The sequence below is a fragment of the Canis lupus genome, chromosome 10 (genome assembly GCF_003254725.2).
Source record: "Canis lupus dingo isolate Sandy chromosome 10, ASM325472v2, whole genome shotgun sequence".
Classification (NCBI taxonomy): Eukaryota; Metazoa; Chordata; class Mammalia; order Carnivora; family Canidae; genus Canis; species Canis lupus.
Genome location: NC_064252.1, coordinates 11,171,322 through 11,189,745, shown reverse-complemented (window position 1 = coordinate 11,189,745; position 18,424 = coordinate 11,171,322). Strand labels below are relative to the sequence as shown.

The following is an 18,424-nucleotide window of genomic DNA, read 5'->3' as shown; positions in this document are numbered from 1 at the left end:
CTGATTAGCAGTTTTCACTGGGGTCTCGGAGGCGCCTCTCCTCCCCGCCTCCTGCCCGGGCCCCATCTCGTCCCTGCTTATCATCTCGCAAGATGGCATCACTCGCTCTCAGCGACGCCCACCAGTGGGATCCCCGACCCCCCATGTCAGATCCATCTGCAGCCGCCGTGGGGGGGCCACCAGATCTGCCCCTCGCTGCCACCTCCCCACCAAGCGGCACATCCCGGTCCGCTGTCTCCCAGCTGGCTTCTAGGAGGTCTCCTGGTCTCGGGGTCTCCCTCATCAGTTTCAAAACAAAGGGGTTGTGTGACAACACCCAGAACACACTCCCTCTTGCCCAGACGAGATTCCCGCCACGGCCTGCAAGGTGTTCCACGGCCCCAGGCCAGCCTTCCTCTCTGGGCTCAGGTCGGCGTATCTCCCCTCCCCGAAACAGCCTCTCTACTCCATCCTGTTCGCAGTTCGACTCATCACAGTTCCTCCAACCGTTGGGCCTTTGCACGTGCTATTCCTTCTAACCAGAACGTGATCCCCTTCCTTCACTTGTCGAATGTCCCTAGATCCATCAGAGCTCAGCTTGGTCATCTTTTCTTTATGGACACCTTCACTAACAACCAATCCTGGGCCAGATTCTTGGTGCAGGCTCTGGAGAACTGTTTTTAGCATTTATCTGAATTTGTCATCATAAACTCGCTTTGTTTTTATTTAATTAATGTCTATCTTTTCTGCTAGCTGGATGTTTAAGATCATAAGGAATACAGTAGTTTGGGCTCAAAAGGACCATCTTCGCACTGTGCCTACTGGAGTCCCTGGCATAATAAACTGTTCAATAATCTTTCGCAGACTGAATGAAATTATCATTGTATGCCTGAGCTCAGGAAGGAATGGAAGAGATCGGGAACAGGAATGCAAGTCAGCTATCTAATAAATCTGGTCTCCGTTCTCTGGCCATTCTGTACATCCATTCACCCAACAGCTGTTTACTGACGGAGTCCATGTGGAATGCCTGATTAATGCTGTCGCTTTTAAATAAATTAAAAATACGGAAGATTAAGACCTAAAAAATGGCAAGGTTTAAAAAGCATTTACAAAAATGTAACAGGAGAAAGCTTGCTTTATTTCAGAGGCAGATTTCTGCTTTGTGTTACTTGTTTTTAAGATTTTTTTTTTTAAAAGATTTTATTTATCTTAGAGAGAGACAGAGGTGAGCACAATTGGAGGCGGGGCAGAGGGCGAGAATCCCAAGCAGACTCCTTGCTGAGCACAGAGCCGGATGCAGGGCTCAGTTCCTAATCTCAAGCAGGCTCCATGCCCAGTGTGGAGCCTGATGTAGGGCTCGATCTCACAGCCCTGGGCTGAAATCGAGAGTTGGACACTTAACGGACTGAGCCACCTAGGTGCCCCATTTTATCTTTTTAAAGATTTTATTTTTTTAAGTATTCTCTACACCCAACATGGGGCTCGGACCCACAACCCAAAGATCAAGAGTCACATGCTTGGGCAACTGAGCCAGCCAGGTGCCCCTGTGCCACTTTAAAATAACATGAGAATTTTGTTTTATTAGATTCTGCCTTTTTGGGAGCTGGACAGGCCAGCATTACCGCTGCAAATACACACAGATGCTATCCTTTCACTGGTTCTAAGAAGCTCGGACACACAACATGAAAGTTAAAATATCAGGTTCTCTTTATTTGTAACAGGTAAAAACTGAAGTTCGGCCATTTAACATAGAATTAAGAACAGATACGGTTACGTCTGTAACAAGAGGACGGTGGGTGTTCATCCCCAGCACTGTGTTTCTGGCTTGTTTCTGTGGTTGGGCCTGGTCATTTCCCCAGGAATTGCCTTTCAATGGGAAGATCATCTTCAGGGCAAAAAAAGTTTATCAGACTCTAGTTCCAGTAGTAGAGATTGCATTCACTTATTTATACACATCCACTTGCCCTATCTTGCTCCAACCTTCTTACTGTGGTCCTATTGGCATCCGTCATTTATTATACCTCCCAAGTATTTACAGTTAAGAATTTCCACATGGCACAAATCAACTCAGCGGTCCGCGTACAGAAGTCACACAATCCTCAATGCACGGAAATACTTTTCTCCAGCTTTGGGGGAATAATTGTACGTTCATTTAAACACACACGGCGAACCTTTCTTAGACAAACATAATGCCTGAGGCCCATGTGGCAAGACAGATTGCTTCATAATTCTTAGCACAGTAAGATGTATCTTTAGAAACTGAGACAAACCAAAGAATATTTAAAAACAAAAAACAGAAAATCACACATGCGAGTCGCACGACAATTGACCAATACATTGAAATTTTGTCAGAACGGCTCTTCAGTGAGGTTTCTCATTTCAAACAGGCCGGGGGGGGGGGGGATCCTAAAAGGTATGTTTTTTTAATCCATGTGGCTGTCCTCTTGAGTTGTTTTTTCACTTAGAGTTTATAAGTAATACTTTTAAAAGAATTATTACAAGAGAGATCATCTGTCTCTGTCAATTTATTGTGAGAAGTTATCAACAGCAGCTTTCAGTGCTCCACCGTCGGGAGCACTGAGAAGCTGGAAGGCAGAGACACACTTTGCAAGGAAATGTGCTCCCTCACCTAATTTTTAAAAGTCATCCCTTTAAAAACTAATGGAATGGGATAAATATTGACTATTTTTCTACTGCTCTTTAAAACCTTTTTTCTGATTTTCACTAAGTTTCTGCTTACTGTTTGGATAGTATTTGCCCTGATGTGCTGCACGAAAATTTCCCTCGGCCCACTTAGAAAGCTCAGATGGTTCACTACAAATCCCTGAATGCCAAAGAGCACTCCACAGATACCTCCAATGAGGGAGGTAGGGGGTGACAGCAGAGAGGTGCTGCTAAGAAATCACCAACAGGAAATGCTCAAAAAGCCGGAGAAGGGGACAAGACACCTGCTCTACTCCATTCACAGCCTTCTCTGTGTTCTTTTTAAATCAGATTTTATTTATTAAAGATTTTATTTATTCATGAGAGACACAGAGAGAGAGAGGCAGAGACACAGGCAGAGGGAGAAGCAGGCTCCATGCAGGGAGCCTGACGTGGGACTCGATCCTGGGTCTCCAGGATCAGGCCCTGGGCCGAAGGCAGGCGCTAAACTGCTAAGCCACCTGGGCTGCCTAGCCTTCTCTTTGAAACATGGAGCAATTTTTGTTTTTTTAATGTCGTATCCAGTTTCTAGAGGTCCCTGAGAGCTCAGAAACATGAGAGTACCTATAACAACTGTAGTCTTCTGGAGAACGTGTAACTTCTAGTATCAATTTTCTACTGGAAATATGGTGCTTTTAAAAAAAAAAAAAGAAATATGGTGCTTTTAGAATTGGATTTGGTCTTCCGGGCTTTTTTCCTACACCCTGCTTTCCATAAATGACATTTCATTTCTGTAAGTGCAAGAAGCAAGAAGTTATACTAAACCAGCTAAAACAGAAATGCCAGATTTAAATTCTGGCTTGAATGCTTTGGCTGAAATAACAAAAGAGCTCACCCTGGGGGCCACCTACCAGCAAGGCAAGGAGTCCTCCCTGGCCTTCCTTAGCGGGGTATGAACACTTACAAACCACGACATATTTTGGAGGATGGTGATCTGGAGTCCTTTGTCACTTACAGAACTTTAATTTCATGTATTTCATTTGGTCATAACCAAACCATCCTCTAGGCTTCACATAATCCATCTTTGCAAAGAAGCACGAGCCACTGTTTGAGAGGGACTCTAAATGAGAAACTCATGTTCCCGGATAGTTTCCTTTGTGTTACTCCTTGCACACCATCATCCAACGAATTCTATGATATGACTTCTTCTTCCTTCTTTGAAAGTAACTTGCACACTTAACGCTTTTCTTCTTCTTGGGGGTGGCTTTCTCTTCTCCACCAAAACCCAACTAAGGACGCTGTACCAATTTACTCTTACTTCCTTCCTGTTCACTGAGTTTAAAATGGGTATAGGCGAGGATGCCAAATAACGTGCACAAGATGCCAAGACCCTGATTAACTGACAGTGGATCTTTAAATAAAACATATCCTCCAAACAAAGTGATGCAGAACTTGAAGTGTCCAAACATGTTATAGCTGAGGTTTTTGGCTAAGGATCCAAAAAAAAGAGAAAAAAACAAAACAAAACCAAACCCAACAAGCTAGACTGTGAGGTCCACACACTCCCACACATGGAGAAGGGAAGCAAGCCAGATGTCATACTCTCGCACACGCACGAGGCCTTCCCGAGGCTTCCAGGACTGCGGGAAGCACACACCCAATCTGCCCCCGCCCCTCCCCCATGGAGGAAAGAAGAACCTCTGTCCGGCTGGATCCTCGTTTTCTCAGTGGGAGGGACAGGAAACCGCCTCAACTACCTTCTGTCTCCGCCCCCCGCCCCCCAAGAAGAGCTAAGCGGGGCGGGGGGGGGGGGGGGCTATGCTCCAGGGCTGGACGAAGATGCTCTGCGGCGATTAACCACCTGCCCTCCCGGGCTACCTCCAGTACAGTCCCTTGGCAGCAGGGCCGCGCGGCACCCACCAACCGCGGGCTCCAGGCAAGCGCCCCAGGGCGCCCCCCGCCCCCCAGGACACCCCTCCAACCGCCCAGGGCGTGCCCCTCGCCCTCTAGGGCGCCCCCTGGCCCCCAGGGAGCCCCCCAACCGCCCAGGGCATGCCCCTCGCCTCCCAGGGTGCCTCCACCCCCCAGGGCACCCCCCCACCCCCAGGGCATCCCCGGGGCACGCCCCCCGCCCCCCAGGGTGCCTCTACCCCCCAGGAGACCCCCCGCCCCCAGGGCACCCCCCGTGGCACGCCCCCCGCCCCCCAGGGCGCCTCCGCTTGGGAGGGCGACGGGGAAGGGGCGAGCGAGGCCGAGCACCCACGAGCACCCACGACACGCCCGGCTGCGCCCCCTTCCCTCCACCGCGGCCCGCGCAGCCCCCCCGCCCCCCAGCTCCGCCGCGTCCCGCCCCCAGGCCCCGGGCCCCGCAGCCGCCGCGCACCGCGCACAACTGAACGCCCGGCGCTCCTTCAGGGGCTCTTCCCATACTTGACGTAGGTGGGCTTTTTTCCAAATAAATTATGACGTCACTGCTTTCCCGGGGTCCGATGGGCGCCCGGCCCCTCCTCCGGTGACGTTGACTGGAAACGGCTCCGGCTCCAGGTGTCCGCGGCCCCGCCACGCGCCGACCCGCCCACCCGCACCTGGACGCCCACCTGCGCCTCGACGCCGCGGGGACGCGGCTGCCGGGCCGCCAGGAGGGCAGGGAACGGGGCCGTGACCACGGGGACGGGCGCCCCCCGGAGACCACGGGGACGCGACCCCCGAGGACCCGGCCCCGGGGCGCCCGCCCGCCACCGCCCGCCCGCCCGCGCTCGCGGCGCCCTTCCCGTAGCTCACGGTCCCTGGAAGAGGCTCATCCTCGAGGGAAGGGAAATTCGAGGCAAAAAGCAAAAACCCCACAGTATATTATATAGAACCCAAAAGGAGCAGCGCATACCCGGTATTCCCAGCTCCCCTGGCTCCTCTCTCCGCTCCCCGCGGCGCCCCCCAATCCCCGCCCCCCCCTGGCCTGCCAGCCGCAGTCCCCCGGCGCCCCCGCCCTCCTCCCGGGCCTGCTCACCCCACCCCGGGGACCCCGGCTGTCTCTGGAACCCCCGCCAACCTCCTCCGGGACGTCCCGCCGCCGGGGCCACCTCCCCGGCCCTGCACCCGGGAGCCACCCCGTTTCCTCTCCCTTCCCTACGGCCCACGAGCCAGCGCTGCCCGCAAGGCCCGAGGGCGCGCCCGGACCCCGACGGCGCCTCGCGGTACCCAGGCCATGCTCTCCCGGGGGTGCCTTCTTCTCCCCCCTCTTCTGGGGCAGGGGTCTCTGCCAGGGTGACTGTGCCACCAACAAGGTCCGATACCTTCCCTGCTGTCCTGATCCGGAGAAGGGGCTCCTGGGGCCGCGGGGATGCTCTGAGCATCCTCTGGGGTGCGGGCAGGCCTCTGCCCAGGGGGCCGCCCAGCCCGCGAGGTCCACAGCGCTGAGGCTGAAGGACGCTGCCTCCGCCCGTTCTCAACCCTGCGGCCCGGACTGACCCCAGTGCCACACAGGTGACATCACCTTGTTTCCCGCTGCAGGCACGGGCCCCCCATCTCACCCAGAGGAATGGCCGGAGGTAGAGGGGAGCCTGGCCGGCCCGTGCCCCAACCGCTCAGAACCCCACGATCTCCACCCTGCACTCGTCCTGCTGCAGCACAAGCCTCCCTTGCTCCTCGGGACCTCACCACTGTGCCTCCTGCCAGGACCGCCCTTCGTGCCAACCTGCAGGGGGGCAGCTTCATTTCCTCCAGGTCCTCACTCAGAAGCCCCCTTGCTGTGGATGCCCTCCTGGTCACCCCCTCTCAAGTTTCCACCCAGTCCCTGACATTTCCTATCCGCTTTCCTGCTTCGCTTTTTCTCCTCGGCGCTCCACGCTACCTAACACTGCATATTTTAACTTTTTTCTTGTTTCTAGTCTCTCACCAGCACTGCAACTTGCTGAGACCTGTGGGAGCAAGGGTTTTTGCCTGTGGTTCCCCAGTGTATCTCCAGCGCCCCGCGTACAGTGGAGAGTCCTCACGTAAATACCTGTTAAGTCAATGCATGGCTTATAGTGGGTGTTCAATATTTGTTGAGTGAATGAATGTTCTTTTTTTTTTTTTTTTTTTTTGAATGAATGTTCTTAATCAGGGCACGTCACTGGATGCCTTGATTCCGCAGCATGGTGCACAAGCTCTGAGACTACCGCCTGGGTTCAAATCTGGACGCTACACGGCTCTGCCATGTGACCGAAGTGCTTTACTTAACCTCTCTGCACCTCCACTAACTCCTCTGTAAAACAAAATGATAGAATTTACCTCACGGAGCTGCTCTGAGGGTTTGATGCCCAACACACCTTAGGTGTTTGCTTCCAACAGTGCCTGGTGCAAAATAAACGTTTATTAAGTGTTGGTTTGTTAAAAAAATAAATATTATAATTGTTGTTGGTACTTGTTGATAGTTGGCAAATATGCTGCTTTTTTACGGTGGCTGACATCTCGGAGTTCACTCATTTAAGTAAATCAGCACACTCGGATATAACGTTGCTAAATCACCTCTCTGATTTGGGGAAATCCTTCTCTGCCTTTGCTTAAGAGTGGAGGCAGAGCGAAACAAGAAGAGAAACAGAATAACAAGCAAAAATGTAAAAAATGATTCAGACCTTTAAGGCCTGATTTCATTTCTTGATTAGAAGTAATACTGAGAAAAACAGGCACGGCCATACCCAAATAAGTACAAAAACATTATCTGAAAGTCTGAAATTGTCTTCTGTTTTCGGACTAGCTGTACCTCTCCTGTATCACCATGGAGACTGAGAAGCATCCGCTCCATTATCCACTCAACAAGTATCTATTTAACTCCACTGTGTGCCAGGATCGGTGTTCCGTGTTGATTTCGACAAGGGAAAAGATCGCTTACTGCATACGAGACTAAAAAGCATTCATGAGACAGAAAACGAACCCATTTCCCTGGCTCACGTTTAACTTTCCATAGAGTCGAGTGTGGGAAGATAGAGGAAAAGACTGAAGATCAGCCAACGTACTCCATTTAGGCCACAAAATTAGGTAAGTGCAAGACTCCCAGAAGGAAATGCATGTGACAGAGTTTGGGAAGATACAAAAGACTGCATTTGTGAGTTACTAGGAAAAGGATACGTGACTGGTGACGTGTTCCCAATGATCCAATAAATTGATAAGTTCACCATGAAAGCTATCACTCCAGAGAGCAGCACCATAAGCTACGAACAAACCCAAAGAATCATTAATGTGAAGCAGTTGCGATCAGTATGGTCATCAAGTAAAAATACATTTCCTTAGGCATTCCTAAAAACTTAAATAACAACGCTTAAGAACAAGAGTTTCAAAGTTTCAATTTGGGGGACAGCAGGAATTGAGGGTAAAAGAACAGAATGAATAGTATTCAGGAATGTCATTTTGTCTACAAAATGCAATGGAATATTCTCCAATAATATCCTGGTATCAGAGACTGTGAATTTTCAGGTTCATTTTTCTTATCTATCTGAAGAAAAATTATTTTGTGATAATTTTCTAATTATAAAAGTAATGCATAGTCCATAAAGACAGATCAGAAAATAAAGGTAATAAGCAAAAAGAATATAAGGACTCTTTAAAATCCTAATCACCCATCGCCGTTAATACCGTTGCACAATTCCTTCCAGATGTTTTTCTATGAATTGCTCATATTTATTCTTACTTAAATTACATCATTGGGCATAAAGCTAGGCCACACCTTTGGAGGAACAGAGTGGAATCCTGTCCTCAAAGAGCTTCAAAACCACTTGAGGACATACTAAAAATCATGATAACCACAGCTTGCACGTACATAGTACTTATTACATGCCAAGAACTGTCTGAAATGTTTTATGTACATTAACTTATTTAATTCTCACAAACACCCATGAGGTAGTAAAATATTATCTTTTTTTTTTTTTTTTTTTTTTTAACAGATGAGCAGAGACAAAAAGCAATTTGCCTTAGATCACACAGCTGTAAGGGGTACGGCTGAGATTTAAGCACAGGGTAGCCTAATTCTAGAGTCCCTGATCGTAACCCACTCTGATAGAGTACCTCTTAACCACGTGAGCCAGAGTGAGGTCAGGAATTGCATACAAGTCTTGAGCACTGCCTTGAGAACAGGCAAGCACACAACAGGTTTTTTTTTTTTTTTTATCAATCTCTAGGCAGGAAGTGTTATTTGGGGCTCGGGTTAGGGAATGTTTGGATCTTCGATGTATGCACAGGTTAAAGAGAGAAGGAGGAGTGGGGTTGTCAGGAAAGGAAACAGTAGGAGCCTAACCATGGAGGCAGGAAAGCACATGGCGTGTGCATGGGTCACGGGGAAACCGACTTGGCTGAGGATGGAGGACAAAGTGGCTGGTCCACTGCAAGCGCACTCTGTAAAAACCTTCCCTGCTGTTTTACTTAAAAATTTATAAAGTCATTTCCTACTTCTAAGTAAGAGAATTTAGATAAAATATCAGTTATGATTTGAATTATTAAGAAATTTAAATTACAGGGGCACCTGGGTGGCTCAGTCAGCGAAGTGGGGGTCTGCTGCTCCCTCTCCCTCTGCCCCTCCCTCTGCTCACTCACTCTCTCTCTCAAATAAATATTTTTCTTTAAAAAGAAAAAAATTTGGGATCCCTGGGTGGCGCAGCGGTTTGGCGCCTGCCTTTGGCTCAGGGCGCGATCCTGGAGACCCGGGATCGAATCCCACATCGGGCTCCCGGTGCATGGAGCCTGCTTCTCCCTCTGCCTATGTCTCTGCCTCTCTCTGTGACTATCATAAATAAATAAAAAAAATTAAAAAAAAAAGAAATACATTAGTCTTTAAAAAAATAAGAAAAAAAATTAAATTCTAAAGAATTAAAGAAAATGTATCACATTTGAAGATTCTGTCTGGAAGGTTTTATCACAGCTTTTAGATTATCGAAGTCAGAGGAGGGCTAAAGGAGCTGATTTGTGTCCCACTTAGGTAAAAACAGTAATACCTTGTTTGTTTTACAACAGTGAGGTCCTTTATATTTTCAACTAACATACCTTTGTTCATTAAAGACGTAAAAAACTAGGGGCACCTGGGGGGCTCAGCAGCTGAGCAGCTGCCTTCAGCTCAGGGTGTGATCCTGGGGTCCTCGGATCGGGTCCCACAGCGGGTTCCCTGCAGGGAGCCCGCTTCTCCCTCTGCCTGTGTCTCTGCCTCTCTCTGTGTCTCTCATGGATAAATAAAACCTCTTAAAAAAAGACTTAAAAAACTGATTTCTACAAATATACCATTGTTAATTTTATTGAATTGTTAGAATGCTACTCGCGTACTTCTTGACGACTCGGCACTGAAACCCAATTACATGCTCTACTTTGAGGCATGATGCCCTCTAGGGACATTAAGGAACAAAGGTGACTTTTTCTTATTCACTGGCCTCAGACTGCAATGTTCTTAGTTCCTCTGAATTTTTGGGGGGGCCTTCCTGGTGCTTTTCTCTTTTTTGAATTTATCGCATAAAGCTCTCTCCTAGTGTAAAGCATCTAATAAGCTAAAGCGTTTGAAGACTGAGTAAACAAGACAGCTAGAACTTTTGTAACATTAAGAGGAAATATTATGAGAGTCAGTCAAGTGGTTTCTACTGTGGAAAAAAAGTTATATACCCCAGTAGCTGAATCTGAAGCGGCCAGCATTTGGCTCAGAGGCGGCACCACAGAGAACTTCAGAATCTAGGGGTTTTGGAGGCAGCAGGCCTGGACTCGTGCTCTGGCTCTGCTCCCTGGCTCTGGGGTCTTAATTCTGTCCCTCAGTCTCCTCCTCCTGGATCCTATTAAATATAAAGATAATAATGGTATCCACCTAATAAAGTCGTTATGAGGATTAAATTAAAGTCAACACTGGCAAAGTGTTGGAGTCGTTCTTGGAATGGAGTAAGAATTATGTAAGTCTGAAAAACTGACACCACCAAGAAACAGGCCTCTTCTATGGACTGTGTTCCAAAGGCTAAAGTTGTGGGAAGCAGAAATTCCTTCCCTAAGTAGGCGGATTATACTTTGTAACTTAAAAAGTCCCCAAAGTACACTTCCCTTTGATCTGGCAATTCTATGCTCAGGACTCCATTCGAAAGGAAAGAAAAGTACAGCTCCGGAGGGCATCCGCATTAGGATGTTTACTGCAACACTGTTCACAGGGGTCGAGAACCAGATCTATTACACGGACACCGAACAGAAGGTGTCGGTGAGATTTTCATGAGATTTTTTTTTCATGAGATTTTAAGCGAGAAAAGCAAGATGCAGAAAATTATGTATGCTCTGATCCCACTTTTGTCGAAGAAACAAATGTTTAATTTACATATATACACGTGTATGTGCGTGCATGGTTCATGTGGATACGGATAGCACGGAGAAAAAAAAAAAACACAAGAACACACACTAGAATGACTTACCTCCAGGGGCAGAGACAGGGGAATGAAATGTTGAATGTGTGTGTGGGGGGGCGGGGGACCCGTGATGAAAACAGTATATATATGATTCCACGTATATAAAATCGCGTGCACGCACACACACACACACACACACACACACACGCTGTGCCTCAGTCTCTTCATCTAAAAAACAATCCATAGCTTGCCTCCCTTAAAGGGTAATTATGAAGATTAAATGTGAGACTGGATCTGAGATCGTGCTCTGAAAACTAAAAATTGCACCAAGAGTGGAGGGATGATTCTCTTTTTATTTTTCTAAAGATAATTTTTTTAAGACGCTTATTTATTTATTTATTTGAGAGAGAGAGAGAAAGAGAGACAGAGCACAAGCAGGAGGAGGGGCAGGCTCCTCGCTGAGCAGGGAGCCCGACACCGGGCCCGATCCCAGGACCCTGGGATCATGACCTGAGCCCAAGGCCGACGCTTCACCCACGGAGCCTCCCTGGGGGCCCCGACTCTCTTGTTTCTTAGACCGCAAAGCAACGAGGACTTACCAAGGCAGAAGCTGACCAGGGCCCAAATATCCCTCCTTCTCCCAACAACGGCTCAAAGAAGGGCACGACGACCAGCAGCATGGCGGAGGACATGGGGGCCTGGTAGTACAGCAGCTGCATCGAGTTCACTTGCAATTCATGCTGTTTGGCTCCTACCCACTGAAAACAAGGAAACAAGACAAGTTAGGTAGGAAAAAAAAAATTGCATCAGGGGTAAACAAAAGATATGACCCTAGTCACAAGGGTGGGAAATGTGGGGCAGGGTTGGCAGAAGAGGACAGGCCTAATTATTCTACAAGACTCTAGAGATCAATTTTTTAAAAAAGATCAATAATATATATGAATGTCCTTTAAGCACCTTGGATGAAAGGAGCTTTATAAACTCAATGTATGACCATCTATTTTCCTCTCAGTTATAAAGAAAGAGAAAACCACCACCACCTCTGCTCCTTGCTGACCGTAGGAAATGGGGCCAGTCAGTGCATTCACACCTGGGCCCACAGGTACCTGGGATCTCGGGCAAAGGGGATGGGGATGGGAATTTAGGTGGTGAGCAGGAGCAGAGATGCGGGCCAGATTTCATTTCTTTCTAAAACTGCCCCCCCTCCAAAAAACAGAAGGTACAGGGTGGGCAGGGCCGACTAAGTGGGGGGGGAGCCTCAGCTATCCCAGGAGGCTGCCCACGGCGGCCAGACCAGCGTGAGGCCTTTCATTCACCTTGGAAAACCCGATGGATGGCAGAGGCATTTTCTTCTTCATGAGTCATTTTTCCGTGGATAATCCTCCCCCAACACACTCGAAGAAATCTGATAACCACAAATCATTCAGAGGGCGCCTGGGTAGCTCAGCCTGTTAAGCACCCAACCCTTGATCTCGGCTCAGGTCAGGATCTCCGGGTGGTGGGATCGAGCCCAGGTCCAGCGCTCCCCACCCCCCAGCCTGCTTGCCCCCTCCTCGTCTCACCCCCCTCCCATCCCGCCCCGCTCATGCTCTTTCTCTCTCTAAAATAAACAAATAAAATCTTTTTTAAAAATTAAAAAAAAGGCGGACACCTGGGTGGCTCAGCGATTGGGCGCCTGCCTTGGAGGGTGTGACCCCATGGCACGGATCGAGTCCCACATCGGGCTCCCTGCATGGAGCCTGCTTCTCCCTCTGCCTGGGTCTCTGCCTCTCTCTCTCTGTCTCTCATTTATAAATAAATAAAATCTTTTTTTAAAAAATCAATTAAAAACTTAAAAAGACTATTCATGAACACCGCCAAACCTCAAGTCCCATCAGTTCTCAACATGTTCTTCAAATTTGACCAGAAAGGTGGCTTTGAAGAGCTGGGCGGGGCAGCTGAGCAGGATGGGGCGGCAGCAGGGCGGGTAACTAGGTGCCCCCGCCACGGACAGGGACGGGGTGGGGGGGCGCCCCAGGCTGCCCCCCCCCCCGCCCCCCCGCAGCTGCGCATCTCCCACGGGGAACCGCCTGGAAGGGGGCTGGTGCGGGAGCAGCGGCTGCCCCCCGGCTCTGCAGGGGCTCGGGCAGGAGGTGCCCCATCACCGACCCTGGCTTACTGTTTCCAAGGTCGACGCCTGGCCTTTTTTTTCTTTTAGCTCCGTGACTGACGTCATGCCCCCCCCCCACCCCCACCCCCCCCGCCACCCGGGGCGCCCACCCACCATCTGGGGTGCCCAGCTGATGCCTGGGGCACCCACCTGCCGTCCGGGCACCTTCATCCCAAACTTCTCCAGGGACTGTTCAAACCCGACTCAGTTCTCACTCCCCCAAATTCGCTCCGGCAGTGTTGCTCCCATAACGAGGCACCAGCTCCCCAAAGGACCGGCCCCCCCCAACTTTCCTCCCTCCACGTTTGGCCCATCCCACTAATTCCTTCTCTGAAAGATTTCTGGGCTCTGTTTTTTGTTTTTGTTTTTTTGTTTTTTTATCTACTTGAGAGCGCGCAGGAGCAGGGGGAGCAGGAGCAGTGGGCTCCCTGCTGAGCTAGACCCCAGTACTCCTACCTGAACACACACACACCCCGCCCCAGGCTGCGCGCTCCTGGCCCGACGCCGTCTCCTACCTCAGTGCCTCCCAGGTGCTCCCCCTCCACCCTTCCCCAGGTCTCACTCACCCCTCCCTACACGGGTTCATCTGGGGCCTATCCCGTCCCCAGCCCTCTCCTGGGCCTGCACAATGAGGAGCCCAGTCCTTGGCATGATCAGGACTGCGCCACCAGGTCTCACCCTCTCCAAGCCTCGGCCGCCACGAAGCAACTAGATCTCACCAGATAAATCAAGTTCTCCCCAAACGCCCTGTGCTTTCTCACATCCCTGCACACAGGCCTCTGCTGTATTTCTCCGCACAGCAAATTCCTGTGGGCCCTTCCATTAAAACAGACTTTTCCACAGAGTCTTACCCTCCACCCCCCCTACGGAACCGCCGCTCTCCGGTGTTCCTCAAACCTTCCTCATCCCCTGAGCTATACTGCTTGTGCTCAGCATCTTCGTGTGTTTCTACAAAGCTGGATTGTAACTGGTTTCCATCTTCATATCTTCAAGGCCGAGCACCAAGCGGAAGAAATGTCTGATGAATGAATGAATGAATGAATGAATAACTGAGTCAACCGACCTTCTACAATTAAACACCTAATACTGGCTCACCCATCTTTTAACTCTTTCTAATGCCCTAGCAGTATGAGAAGTAACTGAGAAATTACACCTGGATACAATGGGAAAATACAACTTTTTAAAAATGAACTTTTGGGGGACTATACCTATTCCTTAACAGTACTTTTATTGTTTACTAATAATAGAAAACTGCCTATCAGTTTGTCCACAATCATTCTTTGGCCAATCCTGCTTCGAATAGGAACCTGAGGGATACAGAATCCTTTGATTCTAATGTATAGCAATTTTGAGACTTGTGGGAACAAAAATGCTCATATTGGCAAGGACCGTGAATACTCTGAAATGAAATTATGTGGAAGGGACACAAGAAATTCTGATGTTCTGATAAAACTTTTTGCTAGTCTTAATCAACATTTAATCCCTACTGGGCCAAACAAAAAAAGTCTGTTTAGCAAAAAAGACAACTAGGAATGTTCACTTACTATATCTAGTAAGAAAATCTAAACCCACTGAAATACACCTAAGTACAACCTTAAAGCACAAAGCTGAGCTTCCTCTGATTACTCTCTGCAGTAATGAAGAGATTTTCTTCAAGAGAATCTCTTGGAGCCAAATGACAGCACTGAGTGGGTGCTCCGACCTTTCATGACACCGGTCTCTTATTTACGCTGCTTCTTGACACTTAAAAATGTACTCAACCCCAGAATGTTTACATAACAATGTTTCTTTTCTTTTTTTTCTTTTTTCTTTTTTTTAGATTTTATTTATCTATTCATGAGAGACACAGAGAGAGGCAGAGACACAGGCAGAGGGAGAAGCAGGCTCCCTGAAGGGGGCCCCATGCAGGACCCCGGGATCATGCCCTGAGCCGAAGGCAGATGCTGAACCACTGAGCCACCCAGCTGTCCCTACATAACAATGTTTCTGAAGTGATCAGTACTAGAGAAAGTTTCAGATGCTAAGGCTGTATTATTAAACTCATAACATTCATAACAAGAAACCCTTAGTTTATAAGCTAGATATTTGTGAAAAAAGGAAAATTGGTTACACATTTTGGCTGACTTCCCAAGCAGGCACACCCAGAATTTCCAGTCCAAGGTTTTCAGTATAGAGAAAATACTGTCTCACTGCACCCTACACCGAGTTATTTTTTCCCACTCTGTAAGAAACAAAAAAACCATACTCGTAGAGATTTTATGGTAATGAGGTAAGTGGATCCATGCACAAATTTTTAATGAGTGCTTGCAATCGGCAAGGCACTGTGCTACTACAGCGCAAGAAGTGAAATACCCATCGCTGTACAATATGTGTAGAGAGAAATCACTGGAAGCTGACACAGAAGTTGTAATAGCAGCGTATTTTCTGAGGCAAAGGTTTATAAATCTGAAATTCTCCTTTGCGCGTTCAAATTTTGGAAATGCACTCGCTCCTTCACAGCCATCTTATAGTTAAAGAGTAAATCATAAATTTAACCAATGATCTCGGGCTCAAGTACAAAGTCTTAGAACTCATTCTGTAAAGATTTCCCAGATAATAATAATATAGCATTACTCCAAACTCAGACTGGGAAGCATGGGCATTTTACACTTACAACAGGTAGGGAGGTATTTGGTGAGCATCACACACCCACGTTTCTCTGTCTCCTTTCTTCTCTGCACCTTGAGTCAGACAATTTACGCAATTACGCTTTCTTCCCAACAGTCTATTGTCTCTATACTGTATTTTCTAAACCTTGGGACACAGCTTCAAAATTTATGAAATCTGCTAAAAAGGCACATAGAGAGAGAGAGAGAGAGAAAAAAAAAAAAAGAAATTACCAACCACTTGATAAAGGGATGTAACTAAAACACCAAGAGCAGCAAACACCATTCCAAGGAAATTAAACTTCACATCGTAATAAGAATTTAGGATTACACCTAAGGTTATAGGAATCTGTAAAGAAAAAGAGGCAAATGTTGTTCAGATTCAATTCATGAAACATAAATTTAGCATTCCTTTCATATTGTCTTACAAGGTCAATCATAAAAACATCACTGGGAAATATGAACCTCTATAAATGGGGTGTCCCCTCCCCATTTGAAAGACACTGTTAAATCAATCTCCTTAAAGTAAAAATACGTTAATTCTCTATGTTCATGTCTAATTTTATTTAAAATTCTGGGTAAAATACTGAGCCAGGGCATTGCAATTGGCAACAAATGCATAGGCCCTGCAAGCACAGCCTCTTCTAAATAAACCTACAGGCATGAAACGTGTAACAGAAGCATGAAGAACTTACGTGCTGCAAATCTTAACTACTCTTAAGTTCTGGGGTGCTAAAATGATCACCTCCCTTTACTGAAAGGCAGGAGAAGACCCCTACAGTATGTGGCTGCAGATCCCTTCGGAGAAGTGATTTCACGCTGAACCGTCACCGAGGACCCTACAGGAGTGCAATTCCCCCGGGCCAAAGGAGGGCCGGTTTTCGGGTTTTCTGCAGCTCTTCCGAGCCGCTGAACTGCGGAACGCGACGCAGCCTTCTCTTCTTACCGGCGGCACTTAGGGTCTCCGGCAAACCGGAGATGCTAAAGCTCACGCAGGCGCTCCCTCCGGGGCCGAGCCCGACAGGAGGGCCGGGAGGGCGGGTTTCCACCTCGCCCCCCAATAAGTCCCAAGTTAAAACGTGGTCACGGGCGATGACGCCCTTGGGGACCTGGAGACGACGGGCAAGAGCGGGGCGCGGGCCTCGAGGCTGCAAGCTCCCGGGGAGGGGGGCTCCCGGCTGCAAGCTCCCGGGGCGGGGGGGGGGGCGGCTCGCGGCTGCAAGCCCCCGGGGAGGCTCCCGGCAGCAACCTTCCGGGCGGTGGGGGGGGGGGGGGCGGCTCGCGGCTGCAAGCCCCCGGGGAGGCCGCCGGGCCGCGCTGGGCCGGCAGGGGGCGCCGTGCGGGGCTGGAGCTACTCACCAGCGTGAGCTGCACTTTGGCAGAGAAGGTTTTGTGGTAGCAGAGGCTCTGGATGACTAGGATGACCGGCGTGGTCATGGCCTTGGCCAGCTGGTACGTGCCTACGGTGTTGTTCTGCAGAGACAGGTTGGTGAAGACCACGAAGCCGCAGAAGCTGAGCGCCAGCAGGACGAGCTTGGAGGGCGGCAGACTTTTGGGGGCGAAGACGTCCAGCTTCTGGCAGACGTACAGGCCCAGCCAGGTGACCACGAAGTGCACCAGCGTCAGGCTCATGTTGGGGAAGCCGTGGTGCACGTAGATCCATTTGTTGAGGAACACGATGCAAATGGACACCAGCAGGTTGAGCAGGAGCCCAGCGGCGATGCGCCCGTGGCCCCGCATGCGGTCCGCAAGCCACGCCATGGCCCCGCCCGCCGCGGCCCTGCAGCCCCGGGTCCGGCCCGCGTCCCGCCGCCGCCGCCGCCGCGACCCCTCCCGCCGCCCCGCGCCGCCCCGCGCCGCCCCGGAGAGTCCGCGCGCCCCGCGCCCCGCGCCCCGGGCGAGCGCAGCCTCGGCGGCACCGGCCCCGCCCCCCAGCGCCCCGCGGCGCCGCGGCACGTCAGCGCCCGCCCCTAGCCCGGCCCCCCGGCTCGCCGCCCCCGGGGGGGGGGGGGGACCTGCGCAGGCGCGTGGGCGCGGGGCCCGGGCTCTGCGTGCGCGCCCCGAGCGTCCGTGCGCCGCGGGCTCCGTGCTCGGCCGCCGGCGGCTCCCGGGGCGGGGCGGGCGGGGCGCGGGGTTCCTCCCGGGGCGGGGCGGGGCGGGGCGGGGCGGGGCGGGGCGGATCCTCCCGGGTCCCGGGCGCCTCTGGGGACGGGGCCTGCTCCCGGGTCGGCGGACCTGCTCCGGGTCCGGGGCTCCTCCCGGGTCCGGGCCTCCTCCCGGGTCCGGGCCTGCTCCCGGGTGGGCGGACCTGCTCCGGGGTCCGGGGCTCCTCCCGGGTCCAAGGCTCCTCCCGGGTCCGGGGCTCCTCCCGGGTCCGGGCCTGCTCCCGGGTCGGCGGACCTGCTCCGGGGTCCGGGGCTCCTCCGGGGCGCGGGCCGCGGGCCGGGGTGGTTACGTGCGTGCGGAGCAAAGGAGCCCTGGCCGCAGAGGCGGGAAGCGTATTTGCAAAGATTTATTTTGAAAACCTATTTTGGGCAGTGTGATGAACCCTCTATCCCCATGGTTAGTACACTAGTCGGATTTTCTTGGTTTTGAATCCATGTTGGGCCTTTTCATCGCTGAAAAATGCCCTTTAGGGGGCGCCTGGGGAGCTCCGCGGTGGAGCGTCTGCCTCGGGCCCA

The 18,424-nt window shown here is 50.6% G+C and overlaps 1 protein-coding gene across 3 annotated transcripts; it reads right to left on the bottom strand.

The window, feature by feature from the left end:
- Nucleotides 1-1,668: 1,668 nt before the first annotated feature.
- SLC35E3 (solute carrier family 35 member E3) lies at nucleotides 1,669-17,555 on the bottom strand. 3 transcript variants are annotated; one of them, XM_025476649.3, is made up of 5 exons: nucleotides 17,103-17,555; nucleotides 15,982-16,092; nucleotides 11,549-11,707; nucleotides 7,726-7,808; nucleotides 1,669-4,098 (listed from the first exon to the last, which is right to left on the bottom strand). In XM_025476649.3, exons 1-5 carry the CDS (start codon nucleotides 17,502-17,504, stop codon nucleotides 3,912-3,914), a joined length of 942 nt encoding a protein of 313 aa, XP_025332434.1. In that variant the 5' UTR covers nucleotides 17,505-17,555; the 3' UTR covers nucleotides 1,669-3,911. The 3 variants fall into 3 exon arrangements, with proteins under 3 accessions (XP_025332434.1, XP_025332435.1, XP_048971104.1); XM_025476650.3 differs by lacking the exon at nucleotides 7,726-7,808 and having other exon boundaries at nucleotides 1,669-1,864; XM_049115147.1 differs by lacking the exon at nucleotides 15,982-16,092.
- Nucleotides 17,556-18,424: the final 869 nt, after the last annotated feature.

Bases quoted from the DNA above. Each gene is read 5' to 3' on its own strand.
- SLC35E3 (XM_025476649.3), bottom strand. From the start codon at position 17,504: ATGGCGTGGCTTGCGGACCGCATGCGGGGCCACGGGCGCATCGCCGCT. The intron at 16,093-17,102 runs GTGAGTAGCTCC...TTTTCTTTACAG, and splicing joins CCAAAGTGCAGCTCACGCTG to ATTCCTATAACCTTAGGTGT. The intron at 7,809-11,548 runs GTAAGTCCTCGT...GTTTGTTCGTAG, and splicing joins CCTGGTCAGCTTCTGCCTTG to CTTATGGTGCTGCTCTCTGG.